The following is a 15,676-nucleotide window of genomic DNA, read 5'->3' as shown; positions in this document are numbered from 1 at the left end:
CCAGAGGGGGTGATTGGATAGTGTGTGTCATATCATCAAGGGTGGGGCTGCGACTAGATGTGTGTGCCTGTATGTGTGAGTGTGTTTGAGGGAGGGCCTTTAACATCTAAATGTGGCAGAGTGTAATCTCATGAATTAAAGAGAGATAGAGAGAGATGTTGAAGTGTAAACAAGCATATTTATGAGACAATCAGGATTTTGTTAGAAAAAAGGAAGGTGTGGTATACGCACATAGATTATGTGTATGTATGTGCCTGGGAAAAAAGGAGAGAGGAGAAAGGGGGGAGGGGTGATGTTGTTAGGCAGCAGAAGAACCCGCTCTGCAGAGTACGCCTGTTGCCACGGAAACCACATTACAGCAGGAGGGGGCTTTTTCCCAGACCCCATTCTGCTTTAAGTGAGAGTGAGGCAGAGGGGCGATACTAAGGACAATTGATCAAATGAGCTATAAATCACAGTGTTTCATCTCATGAATATTAACATTAAATGGGAGTCATTAATATGGCATGGAGAAATTATAATGAGTCTCTCTGCATTTCTCTCGCTCTCTCTCTTACACACGGTACGTTCTGGAGAGCAGGTCAGCTCAAGCAGTGATGTGTTGCTACAGCAGCAGAGAGACACAGTCCTGCTGACTTCTGTCACCTCCCCCACAAACACGTTTCTGCTGTGAGCCAAAAACAATGCTAACACACCCTACTGCGCATTAAACATTCAACAGATTACTGTACTGCTACACCTGACATTTGCTTATTTGTGAACGTTCTGATTTACTCAGAAATGTGTCACATAATGGAAGATGGGTATATGTGCTAGCTGTGCATGCAAAAAGTGTATATTGGCCATTATACAGAATTGGTCCAAACTGCTTATTTAGCACAGTGGCTAGATTAACAAATAACCAAACGCCACCTGACCTAAATATTCCTGCAAAGTTTAATAGTAATGACTTTATGAATTTATTTACTGATAAAATGGACAACATCAATAATACAATAACAATTATAGATACTACAGCAACTGATACTTCAGTTCAGTTCACCCAAAGAAAAACTGCAGTGATTTACAACTATAGAACAGGAAGAATTAAATAAACTTATCACCACATCTAAACCAACAACATGCCTATTAGATCCTGCCTATTAGATCCTATTAGACCCACTAAATTACTAAAATAATTGTTACCTGTAGCATAAGTACCGCTTCTTAATATTGTTAACTCATCGTTATCTTTAGGTCATGTCCCAAAACCATTCAAACTAGCGGTTATTAAGCCTCTTATTAAGAAACCACAGCTAGACCCTAGTGAATTGGCAAATTACAGACCCATTTCTAATCTTCCATTTATGTCTAAAATTTTAGAAAAAGTTGTGTCTGCTCAATTGTGCTCCTTCTTACAAAAAATCTCTACCAAAGCATGGGATGTAAAGTATACTGAATTATCAACTAAGATGTTATGATGATGTTTGGTTCAGTGTATATTCAAACTAATTAATCCTTGACTTTAAAATCAGTATGATCAACTTTTTTGCCTTTTACAAAGAAAAATAAAATTACCAAAAAAATACACAATATTCTTAAAATGTAATTGTTATTGATTAACCTTTTAATAAAATAGCAAAAAAAAAAAAAGTATTTATAATGTAGATGTTAGCAAAATATTAATAGGTCAATATAACCCTTCTAATTAAATTATTAACTAATATTTTACTGTGTTTCAATAGTGAGAAATCTAGGAGAGGACAAATATTCCAAAACTTTCTGAAAATGCAATATGAGAATTAACTGTGCAAATGTGTACCTTGGATATTATACAATTTACATACATACAAATTATTTAGAAAATACACATTTTTTTCCCAATACCTCTCAAACTCTGACCTTGGACCAGTTCTGTAGAATGGCCCATATACTAGTACTTGCAGTGTTGTTTCTACAAAATATAGCACATATACTCCCAGAGGACACATACAGCATACAGAGCTGCTACAAAATTATGCTTTTCTCCTATTTAAGAGAGTGACTTTAAGAGGATCTAATCTTTCACTAAAAATCTAGTACTGAAGAAATACTATACTAGATATACTAGATACTAGAAAGACTAGAATACAGGGTCTTGTACAAATGTACAAATACAGCTATCCCTAAACATCAAAGACAAATCTGTGAGGAGAAGGAAAAACTTTCATTCAGTTGTCGTTTGTAAGATTAATAAACAGACGAGCTGGAAGAAATTGTGACAAACGCTGGGTGTATATTTCAAGTTTTATATCTGTTTTCTAAAAAAACATCCTCCCACAGACCACACGCACATTTCTACACATTTTACGAATTTGCCCTTTCTGTCTTTTTGTTCTTTTTCCACATTCTAAGTGTGATGAAAGCAATCAAATATTTCAGATTAAATTCTGGTTTTGATACATTTTTAATCAAAAGTGAATTAATTCCACCATGTGTTAATATTAACTGAGCAGATGCCATCAAACACACACACACACACACACACACACACACACACACACACACATGTTGGGTTTACATGTTTTATGGGGACATTCCATAGGCGTAATGGTTTTCATACTGTACAAACCGTACTTTCTATCGCCCTACACCTACCCTACATCTAAACCTAGCCCTTACAGGAGATTGTGCATACTTTTTACTTCGGATTGCTTTACACAGTTGCTTTGACGGAAATGGGACAGGGCAGGACGAGTCTGCCAGTCAAAGAGACAGTAACCAGGCCAGACACATACAGTACTGTTCATGCACACTGCCTAAGATTCACTTTAAACAAATACTGATACATTTTATTAAGGGCTAGAAATGACATTTCATCCATTACCAATGATGCTCATCATAAGAAATGTGTGGCCAACATGTTACATATGAAACTCGGCTCTGAAAATTTGGACCAGAGGGACATCTGACAGCTGCATCAGAATTCAATCATCTCTAATTCACTTTCCCCACAAAATCCGAAAGGATTCTGGGAGAAAAAGGTTAGACAAGTCAAATAAGACAGATGAGAGTCCTCTTTAGAAAATCATTTTATCTGTCAGAATGCACTGCACAGAGAAAAGTGTCCTAAAAACAGTGACAAACTCTTAATATCTGCTTAAAAAATAAAAATAAATGTGTTTTGTCTATGCATAAAAAAAAATCAAATCCATTTCAATCCCATAAACAGGCTTTTTAGGTAATAAGGCTAAAGCAGCTCATGATGAAACAGCCTCTGCTGTGAGATGCACAGGCTGCTCACACTGACCGAAAGCTCTGGTTGGCTCCTTACACACACTGCAACAGCTATTTCATTACCTGATTGGTTAAGCACACTTCTGTTTGATGCTCCTGGCTATTTGGTTGGCCGAGGTGTTGCCGTGCGCAGCTCTGCTGGTAAAACTGGTGATTGAAGCAGATTTACGTCTATCAGACTCTCAAGAGAATAATCGACCAATGAGGTCCCGGTATTGATTTACATTTCGCCTGGTTTTGTTCACAGATGTACGGGCCACACCCTCAGAGAAACCAGGAATGAGAAGAGGGTGTTTCACAAGGACAGATGATGCATAAATCACAAGCACACACACACACACACACACACACACACACACACACACACACACACACACGCACACACTAGCTGCTGTAAATAGGCCATCACCTATTAAACCAAATCAATTCTGACACACTAACACATATTGAAACTGAAAGATAAATCGCTTATTGACAAACACTGTTAAAGTGTAAACTGGTGGCACATTGTGGACACAAAATCTAGTGCATGCACGCTCATTTAAATACACCCAAAACACATACACACACACACACACACACACACACACACACACACACACTGAAACATTATACTGATCTGCCACCAGGTGGAGATTTTCATTTACGAGTCAGTTGTGAAACAAAGAAACCAAGGATCTCTCTCCCACACACACAGACACACATGCCCCTCTCTCACACTCCATGTCAGAGGAAATGAAAATGCAGCCGGCATAATGTTAAGACAGAAGTGAATCCACTCAGGAAAGGCAGAACAATCTGATAACACACACACACAATACATCACAAATCTAGGCTGTAATATGTAATGTATTGTAAATGATTTGTACAATATTGCAGTACTATTTAGTTGCTGTGTGTTGTATGATTTAATGATTGCAGACAGACGATAGATAGATAGATAGATAGATAGATAGATAGATAGATAGATAGATAGATAGATAGATAGATAGATAGATAGATAGATAGATAGATAGATCACACACAGACCACACACATTGTAGTAATCTAGTGACCTGCTGTTGTGATAAACCTGTTTGACCCCTATTCCCTCTATAATCCATTAACCTGCAAAACTCACACAGAAAATATAATCCACCCGCTCCCTATGCGACCTAATTATTAACACACACACACACACACACACACACACACACACACACACACACACACACACACATGTTGGGTTTACATGTTTTATGGGGACATTCCATAGGCGTAATGGTTTTTATACTGTACAAACCGTACTTTCTATCGCCCTACACCTACCCTACACCTAAACCTAGCCCTCACAGGAGATTGTGCACACTTTTACTTCCTCAAAAAAACTCATTGTGCATGATTTATAAGCCTGTTTCCTCATGGGGACCTGAGAAATGTCCCCACAAGGTCAAAATCTACTGGTATTCCTATCCTTGTGGGGACATTTGGTCCCCACAACGTGATGAATACCAGGTACACACACACACACACACACACACACACACACACACACACACACACTATATATATATATATATATATATATATATATATAATTTATGTATATCCTCAGTGGTGTATGTTTTTGTGTGTGTGGATTGTGTGTAAGTGGTGATGTACATTTCTATGCAAAGGTTAATGTGTGTGAGAGAATGGAGAGATGGTGTAGTGCTGCAGGCATGTGTTCTGGGATACTGCAGAATGACATCAGCAAGAACGCTTATGGGACATTTCAAGTGGACAGAAACAGAACCCAGTGTTCCAAAAGTTCTGTTCTATATTCAACCCTCTTTCTCTCTCTCTCTCATACACACACACACACACACACTGAACATCATCTTTCACTCCTCTCATCAAAACTTAATAATTTCACTTGCTCTCATGCATTATCAAGAGCTTCATATCCTAATTCTTTTTAAACCACTTTAGCTATCTTTCTATCTATTTAAAATAAATGTCATTGTCTTACCTTGAGTGTGCTCTGGGGACACGGCATATGCAGGGGGAGCACAATAAAAAAAGAGAAGAAGAGAAAAGGGCAGAGGTTAGTACTTTACTTTTGTTACAGCAATATCTTGCTGTGTAAACATTTTCAAACTCAAACAGACGTGAGATCCGGTCAGAGGCCCATCTGTGCCGAGACACACAGATGGACAAATTGAGTTTCCCTGAAGAAGACCTACAGTTGCAAAAAGACAACAATTGTTAAAGGAAATGAAACAATGCATATGTTGATTAAATACACTACCAGTCAAAAGTTTTGGAACAGTAAGATTTTAATGTCTTCTAAAGAAGTCTCTTCTGCTCACCAAGCCTGCATTTATTTAATCAGCAAAATCAGTAAAAATTTGAAATATTTTTACTATTTAAAATAACTGTTTTCCATTTGAATAGATTTTAAAATGTAATTTCAGCATCATTACTCTAGTCATATGATCCTTCCTTTAGAAATCATTCTAATATTCAGATTTACTGCTAAAAAAATAAACAAATAAATAAAGTAAAATTATTATTAGTAGTAGTAGTAGTAGTAGTAGTAGTAGTAGAATTATTATTAGTCGTCGTAGTAGTAGTATTATTATACTGAAAACAGCTGAACAGATTTTTTTCACGGTTTTTTTTTATTAATAGAAAGTTCCGAAGAACGTCTTTTGTAACATGATAAATGTCTTTATCATCACTTATCAACACACTGTTAAATTTAAAGCATCCTTGCTAAATGAAAGTATTAATTTCCTCAAAATATAATATAATATAATATAATATAATATAATATAATATAATATAATATAATATAATATAATATAATATAATATAATATAGTGATTGATAATATAGTAAACTGACTGCAAGCTTTTGAATGGTATAGTGTATAATGCTACAAAAGCTTTTTTTTTTCAGATACATGCTGATCTTTCGATCTTTCGATTCAAAGAATCCTGGAAAAAAATTACGCAACTGTTTTAAATATTGATGATAATAAAAACAACTGACGACTGGAGTAATGATGCTAAAAATTTAGCTTTGATCACCGGAATAAACTGCATTTCAAAATATATTCAAATAGAAAACAGTTATTTAAATACAAATATTTCAATTCATTTTCATTTTTACTGTTTACTGGTACTGTTTGGGTTAAAAATACATATAAGAGCAGCTTAAAGTCTGAAATTTATTATATAAAATATTCTGATTTAATCTGGATAAAAAAAAGAACAGCAGCATGAAAGAATGGGGTTAGTGAGGGAGTGAATTAAAGAAAGATAAAGAGAAATTAAACAGGGATTAAAAACTGGAGAAAGAGTGAGAAGGAAACGAGATAAAAGAAGTGTGTGAGAGCCAAATTAGACAGTCAGTAAATGAACTAGCGTTAATTGTTACAGTTTTTAGCAGCTCCCGATGGACTCTACGAATGTGTGTAAATTGCACGTGTGAATGGCAGGTCTTTTGCATGCTTGGTAAAGTTCTCTCCCCTTCAGACCACTGTAAAGCTGACGACTTTCCTCTGTAATCCCATTAGAAAGCTCGTAGTTGGATTACTGTCTCCCTGGTTATGCTGACAGGCCTAATCCAACAGCACACATCAACACCACCGGGACCACGGCAAGCGTGTTGGACCAGATTAACCTCAAAACACCTGAGCCACACAATGCATGATTCAGACTGAACCAGAAAGACTCTCTTCAAAGCGATTCTGAAAATATCGACACTTATGGTGTGACAGAGTGATTCTGAAGAGCGCAAGGTCACAGCTAACTTGCGTATTCCCTAATGACAGTTCAAGCACGCTAAACACAATTTGTCACACCAGTGTGCATTATTAACTGACAGGATGAATGAAATGCTTTTCTGTCTTCTTGGTAGTGCTTAAAATAACATTGCTACAGTGTTTACTGCAGTTTATTCATGCTTAACAGGAAACACAAAAACTGCAGTAAGTGTGAGACATTTTGGACAAGACGTTTTCAACTTTTACAGACCCATCAGATCATCAGTGAATGTACCGAAATGTCTTAAAAAAAAAAAAAAAATAAATAAATAAATAAATAAATATATATATATATATATATTTATTTATTTGTTTTTTTTTTTAAAGACATTTCGGTACATTCACTGATGATCTGATGGGTCTGTAAAAGTTGAAAACGTCTTGTCTAAAATGTCTCACACTTACTGCAGTTTTGTGTTTCATTTCGATATATATATCCAAAGGGTCAGTGCTTTCAAACCTTTGCACACAAAACTAATCATACAGAAAAAAAAAAAAAAAAAAAAAATCACCAGGCAGAATTTTTACTTTACCTCACTGTCATCAACCTCAGCTACAAGCCCACATTACAGCCAATGTTCTGATTACCTTTTGTAAAGGTCACTAATATTATCCCTTATAATTAGAATATGAGTACATATGGTATACCTGTAATGGTTTATTATTTGTATCTCTATGTGTGATTACTGATTACCTTCAGTAAAGGTCACTGACCATCAAACTCACTGGCAATGACAAAGATAGTACCATCATACTATTATGCTTTTATAGCATTATGCTACTTGTAGTATTTATTTATATTTATAAATTGGTCATCCTTGGGATTCGGTAACATTTAACATGTTTCTCAACCCCGTAACGGACAAAATAGGATTTTACACAGAATTTGTTATAAAACAAACATCTAACTACTCCTCATGTGTCCCTGATAATAATTCAATGATAACAAATGTAACATTTATCATATTTTTCACATTTTTACAGGACTGAAGCTAAATTGTGTGCCTATGGTCTCTTTATTTTAGTGAAAATGTTTAAAAGTTTAACTAAAACCACAATTGTATTGTTTTAGTCCTTAACATGTCAGATAGTAATCAGCAAGAAACAGGGTAAAAAAAAAAAACTAATAGTCATCACTTTACTTACCCAGTTGATTGATTACTTTGATAATTGCAAACATTTTTTTTTTATATAAATTTTCTAAAATGTTAGGTTTAAATATGCAAATGAGACATTATTTAATGAAATATGTGCTAATTTGCATACATTTCTAGTACAAAAATCTAAACACTGGATGAAGTCAGTTTCAAAATTCTTGTTTAATTTTTTTTTTTTTTTTTTTTTTTTTGACATATTAGAGTCAAAAGCTTTTACAGAGGGAATTTTGGGTATCTCATTTCATCACAACGTAATTCAGAAAAAAAAACAGACAGGAAACACTATATTTTTTACCATTTGTGGGGGATTAAAATGTTGTATAAAATCAAGCAAATTATATATAAACAAATCCCTCTGTAAAAACCTTCAGGATTTAGACAGGAATAAAAATGTAAAGTTTGGTGTGTGTAAGTGTTACTGAAGTAGAGATTTATGGCTCAGTGTAGAAGAAAAAACTCATTTTGAGAAAATGGCCTTTAAAAATATGCATTGTAATTGAAATCTATTGACACATAGATAAAGTGCTATACAAAACACCTTTTTTCTTTCCACTAGTCTGAAAAAACACTTTATGAAAAACCAAACAGCCCAAAATCAGTGTTTCCCCTTAATTGTCTTCCCTAGTGTTTTTCAAAAATATTATTGTGACATGGTTTGATGGGTTTGAAGTGTGTAACACATCTGAAGTTATATATTGCCTTCAGTTTTACCCATTACTATTTTATATATATGTTTTTTTATTGACATTATTAATACATGACAAAATAACTCAACCCCATCACAAGTTTACAACCCCGTAACAATGAGAAATACATATATTTGTGACGGGGTTGATGTTTTTCACTCAAAATGGCCACTGCTCCTAATGTAGTAAGGAGAGTAGACCATATGACGCCAATAAAACAAGTACATTGTATATACTTCTGGATTTAAAAAATATATATATATGTGGAAAAATAATTATTGTCCACCCTAATTCTATGGGGTTGAGTTGTTAAGCTTGATAACCCTGATTACAAACACGCCTCAAAAATATGAAGTATTATACTACTAAATAAAAAGTATGATACTACTAACAATTTTCGGAGACCTGAATGATGTAATTTAAATGTCACTTATGAGCAGAGTCTAAAATATTATGGGCGTAGAATAGTTAGTGTGATAAGGTTGAGTTCAGACTGAGGGACATAAATTTAAGGTCTGTTTTTCATAAAATATCTTGCAGTTTTTTAGAAAAATATTCGTCACAAGAAAGAATACAAATAAATGCTTACATTATTGCCAAAAATCAGACACTATGCACATTTTGTTAATATTTTCTAAGTACAAACTGTGCCTCGGGGACAAAAACACTTGGTGTTAAGATAGATATGATAAATTATTGTATGCTAAAAAAAACTATATATTTTTTGTATTTATTATAATAGGCATACCAGAGTATTGTGAAAAGCTTTGAACAATTCATTTTTGGTGAACCACCACTTTAGAAACCCTGGACTGAAATGCTACCGAATCCCAGGAATGACCCATATACTAGCATTGTCATTGCCAATGAGTTTGATGGTCAGTGACCTTTACTGAAGGTAATCAGTAATCACACATAGAGATACAAATAATAAACCATTACAGGTATACCATATGTATTCATATTCTAATTATTAGGGACAATAAAATTCTGACATCATACTAAACAATTCTTCAGACATTCTATGAACAAATAATTGGTGTATCCACAATTCAACTGAAATGCAGTTGCAGATATGTGTCTCATTCATACACACAAGTGGAGAGTTTAGATCTACACAATAGATATTACAATGAGAACAATAAGAAGGAAGATAAAGTAAATTTTATCTTATTCACTGTACAAAAAAATTAATAAATAAAGGAACAGCTGTGTGATAAAATTGAAAAAAAAAAAATAGAATGAAGTAAAGTGAAAAAGATGAAGTAAAAGATAAAGGACAAAAGCAAATCTGACACTGATTCAGAACCTGAGCTAATCGGAATGTCTTTCACAGCTGACACACACACAGCTCTCTTTCAGGGGGAGCAGCTGCAGAAGGATGTGGCTGGAATCACTCTCAGGTCTAATGAACACACACACACACACACACACACGCACGCACGCACGCACGCACGCACGCACGCACGCACGCACACACACACACGTCCAGAGAGTGGCAGACACACAGAAAATACATGCTAATTCCCTGCACCTGCATGCCATCCACCATCATTCTCAAAAACAACCAGCAAAGGTGGTTGCTGTAATGATGAAAAGTTATGTATAATCAGGCCAGTATAGACATAAAAGGCTGAAGCAGAACTAATACACTAGACTTCATGTTGTCTAATGCTGATGATAGTTTCAGTGACTAGTAAGAGGTACTGTCAGCTGCGTTTATGCATTTTACTATGTTTAAATTCATTCAGTAGAATTCCGTTTTCCAAAAGAAATCATTGCAGAAAACATTAAGCAAATTCAGTAAGGATCTGAATGTAAAAAAAGCCATTAAAAATCAGCATTAAAGATTAAATGATTAAAAGCAGATTTAAAGCAAATAAGTTGTATGACAGTTAACCAAAACTAAAATGTATTAAATACAAAAACACAATCAGTAAATAAACATACTAAAAGGAAAAATAGCTGCATCAGAAAAGCATTATAATCAGATTTAGATATATGTATTAAGGCAACCTCTTAATTATAGCAAAAACACAAAACAAACCTATTAATGCAAAACAAACAGAACAATTAAACTAAAAGAAATGCTACTAAATAAATTAAGAGATGCAGCTTGCAAGGTTATCCACACAAAACCTCTTTTTTTAAAAAGAAGGGAGAGAGAATTCTGCCATATTTAAGCTGCAGTCAGTGAACAGACTAAATTATTCACATCGTGCTGGCCTACATCTTCCAGGCAAATGTCTGTGTGTGTGTGTTCATGTGTAAGGGATGCAAGGATGCTGTTCGGACTCAAACATGCTCTTAAATTCACAGCGACATTAAAAGCTTCTGTGAACTCTGCTGTGACGATCCCCAAAAGAACAACTCTCACTGGGAAAGTGTCTCTGCTAGAGATAACAGAATACACTGGCTGGAAAACTACAGAGCAGGCTGTCAGTTTTCTCAGTATTGTAAAGCATTTATGAGGAAAACACAAATAACTACAACGGTGGATAAACCTTTGCTTATATTTCATCTTGAAAATATGTCTTCACAAGATTCAGAAGTTTTGCATACACACATTTATATAAAAATTAGGGCCGGGAGCCCGGGACTTTAACGCGTTAATTTAGATTGATTAATTACACAAAAATAACGCGTTAATTTTTTTTAACGCATTTTAATCGCACTTTTTTTTGCACCGCGGAACGTTTCTCACTGGATGAGTTTCTGCGGACCGATTATACTGGAGTACCAACTAGCGTTCATCGAGCATCAAGTAAGGTCTACCCAGAGCCATATAAAAAGAGAGTTGCGACACGCTTTGATCTCGCCGCCGCACGGTCACGTGGTTCATGGAGCTCTCAATAGTTCCAAACAGCTCCGCGCTGTTAATGTGTTTGAATGGAGTTAAATAGGATAGACCATATGGGATAGACAGCAGTTTTACTATATTTGCAGCAATTTCGAGTAATTATTAACACATAATGTGCATTGATTGTGTATTGATAACTTCTCTGAATACGCTTTACAATCGCATTTTATTCTGGGGAGTGATAAAGAGACATAATATGTTCTCATACTCTTTGGCAGTCAAATGTGACCAAACACCTTAAGTGTAACTTTTATTCAATTAAATAACTGTAATATATATATAGTTAAGTTCTATTTAGTAAATATTTTGAGGAGGTTTTTTTGTACTTAATATGTGCAATAATGATCCTGACCATTTAAAAGATAACATTTTCTAATATAGTATTTAGATTACAGTTAGTATAATATTTAAGGTTAAATACATCTGCATGTGTATTTGGACATGATCAAACATTTTTTTTTTATACAGTATGTTTCGATTTAACGATTTAATGTTAAATAAAAAAAAAGTAATTTACTCTTGTTTTATGATATTCAAATATACAACATAAGTGAATATTATAAAAGGCAAGCAAAAATGGCATTTAACATAATAGAAAAGATGAAAATAATGTTTAAAAAAACACAAGGCAACGAATTGCATTCAGCATACATTTTTATCGTGTTTCTTGAATGCAGTCTTTACTGAAACTCATTCAACCTCCTACAGTGAGAGAAAGATTGCAGAAAGACTAAAAACATAAAAATATGACAACTAGTATCTGGTTATGGTCGCTATTACGGTGTTTCTCACGTTATCCAGCTGCATTTACAGTTTAACTGTTTATTTTTTAACGATAAACATTAACTATAACACGCTTCATAAAACACCACTATTGGCCAGTTTTTCGAGAGGTCAACTGATGCGTTAAAATGTAAAGAAATGCAGTAATTTCTTCAATATACTTGCGACTGTGCTTGAGAAGCGCTGAAATGAATGGGCTTCAATGGAGGCGCTATTGGTTGTTTGGAACTATTGACCGCTCCATGACACGCTTTACTTCCGCATTCCTCAGTTCCTATGGAAGCCTATGGGAGTGTCGCAACTCTCTTTTTATATGGCTCTGGGTCTACCTACCTATAGGGTACCTGAATTTCTGAAATTGTAACCTACTGTGCGTTAACAACACAAAGCCAGTCACCATTAACAAAAGAGGTTATTATTTAAAAGGAAGAAACAACAAAACGAGGAGGAGGATGATTCCTCCCGCATATTCATTTGAGTGCCGTGCAAGGGAAATTCCCTGAAACCCGAGCCTTAAAGGGACAGACACCCAGACCGTTACAAGATGTAGGCTACTATATTTCTAAATATCCGGTAACACTTTACAATAAGGTTCATTAGTTAACATTAGTTAACCACATTAGTTAACATGAACTAATAATGAACTGCTCTTATACTGCATTTATTAATCTTTGTTAATGTTAATTTCTACATTTACTAATGCATTATTCAAATTTTGTTAACATTAGTTAATGCAGTGTGAACTAACATGAACAAACAATGAACAACTGTATTTCCGTTAACTAACGTTAATGAAGATTAATAAATACAGTAACAAATGTATTGCTCATGGTTAGTTCATGTTAGTTAATACATTAACTAATGTTTAACTAATGAACCTTATTGTAAAGTGTTACAAATATCCTATTGCTACATTAATGGCAATATTGCACTGGTCTGTTGGACTTTGTTGAACAAAAATAAACAATATTTTGTTGCTTAAATTTATGTATTCAGTCATTATTCAATGGTATACTAAAAATCCATATGAAAAAACTTACTTCTCACTGTTCTCAGGTCAAATATTTATATGCGATTAAAATGCGATTAATTTCGATTAATTAATTACAAAGCCTCTAATTAATTAGATTATTTTTTTTAATCGAGTCCCGGCCCTAATAAAAATATGTACATCAGAGCCTGTGCAAAGTTCATGTTATAAAAATAGTATAACATTTAGCATATGCCCAGTTTGTACATGTTTACACATCACATTATCTTACATTAACACATATGCATGAAATGCACAATGACCCATGTGCATGGATGAGACATCCATGATGGCTCTGCTGCCTAAATCACTGACACACACCCACATACATACGGCCATTTATTTGACACCCAAGTGTGAGTCACTGTCCAAATGTCTTTGCCACTCACAAAACATACATACGCACACTCTAGCATACCCAGATGACCACACAAACAGCACTGGCTGACATTTTTACATGTTCTTTTGTGTGCAGCATCTAAGATCAACACTGGTTAAAGGATTAGCTCTCTTCCAGAACTACAATTTACAGATAATTTACTCACCCCCTTGTCATCCAAGATGTTCAAGTCTTACTTTCTTCAGTCATTAAGATATTATATTTTTTTGGGGAAAACATTTCAGGAATTTTCTCCATATGTGACCCCATCTGGCGAAATAAGTCGGAAGTCGCAACATTCTATTTTAAGATACGGGCTGATAATGTGGAAAAACAATATTTCTAAATGTAGCTAATAAAAAAAACAGACATTCAAAAATAATCTCCCAAAGTTTCGTAGTCCACTTCTGAGCATTTCCCTATATTTCGGGTATCCACTGAAACACCACTATCTCTGTATAAAACCAATCAAAAAGTTTAGAAATGTACACAAACAGTGAAATAAACACTGATAATTTGTCAACAGGATCATTTGTCCTCTTTCCATTGAAACCAAAATCTCAATTTTGAAATTTGGGTCACTGTGATTCATTTTACTAGATCAGTTCACATATAGTGGACTTCTATGGTGCCTGCGAGTTTGAACTTACAAAATGCAGTTTAAATGCACCTTCAAAGGGTTCTAAACAATTCCGGCTGAGGAAGAAGGGTATTATATAGTGAAAACGATTGGTTATTATCTAAATAAATTACAATTTATTCACTTTTTAACCACAAACGCTCATCTTGTCTAGCTCTGCGATGTTAGGGAATGTCGAAAAACTCCCATTTCATTTTCTCCTCCAAATTCAAAATCATCCTACATCGCTGTTTTACCTTTTTTTGCAAAGGTCGTTTGACCTTCTTTGCACTTTCACTTTGTAAACACTTGGTACTTCTGCAGCGATGTAGGACGAGTTTTAAGTTGTAGGTGAAAATGGAAGTTCTGTCGACATACCCTAATTGAACCGGAGTGAACAGAGTATGCATGCGCATCGTAGAGCAAGACAAGATGAGTATTTAAGGTTAAAAAGTATATAAATTGTATTATTTATTTATTTATTTATTTTTATTTTTTTTTTAGAAAATGACCGATTGTTTCACTAGAAAAGACCCTTCTTCCTTGGCTGGGATCATTTAGACCACTTTGAAGCTGCATTTAAACTGCATTTTGGAAGTTCACTATTGAGAAAATTCCTGAAATGTTTTCTCAAAAAAACATAATTTCCTTAACGACTGAAAAAAGAAAGACATGAACAGCTTGGATGACAAGGGGGTGAGTAAATTATCTGAAAATGTTTGTTCTGGAAGTGAACTAATCCATTAAGTGCCAAATGCATTACATTATTGCAGGACAGTTGGCTGGCTACTTTATCAGGAAGAATAATAAACATTATAAATAAACATTATTGTCACTCTCACTATATATATATATATATATATATATATATATATATATATATATATATATATATATATATATATATATATATATATATATATATATATATATATATATATATATATATATATATATATATATATATATATATATATATATATATATATATATATATATATATATATATATATTATATATATATATATATATATATATATATATATATATATATATTATATATATATATATATATATATATATATATATATATATATATATATATATATATATATAT

General features: G+C 33.9%; 1 protein-coding gene across 1 annotated transcript in view; it reads right to left on the bottom strand.

Moving 5' to 3' along the window:
• LOC141287966 (protocadherin alpha-C2-like) overlaps positions 1 to 15,676 on the bottom strand; it is a 108,496-nt gene that overhangs the window by 77,434 nt on the left and 15,386 nt on the right. The window contains exon 2 of the mRNA XM_073820089.1: positions 5,246 to 5,257. Within this exon, the coding sequence (XP_073676190.1) occupies positions 5,246 to 5,257 (12 nt within the window). The remainder of the gene's footprint in view (positions 1 to 5,245; positions 5,258 to 15,676) is intronic.

This window comes from Garra rufa, chromosome 16 (genome assembly GCF_049309525.1).
Source record: "Garra rufa chromosome 16, GarRuf1.0, whole genome shotgun sequence".
Taxonomy (NCBI): Eukaryota; Metazoa; Chordata; class Actinopteri; order Cypriniformes; family Cyprinidae; genus Garra; species Garra rufa.
The sequence above is the reverse complement of the archived record's forward strand: the minus strand, read 5'-3'. Positions and strand labels throughout refer to the sequence as shown.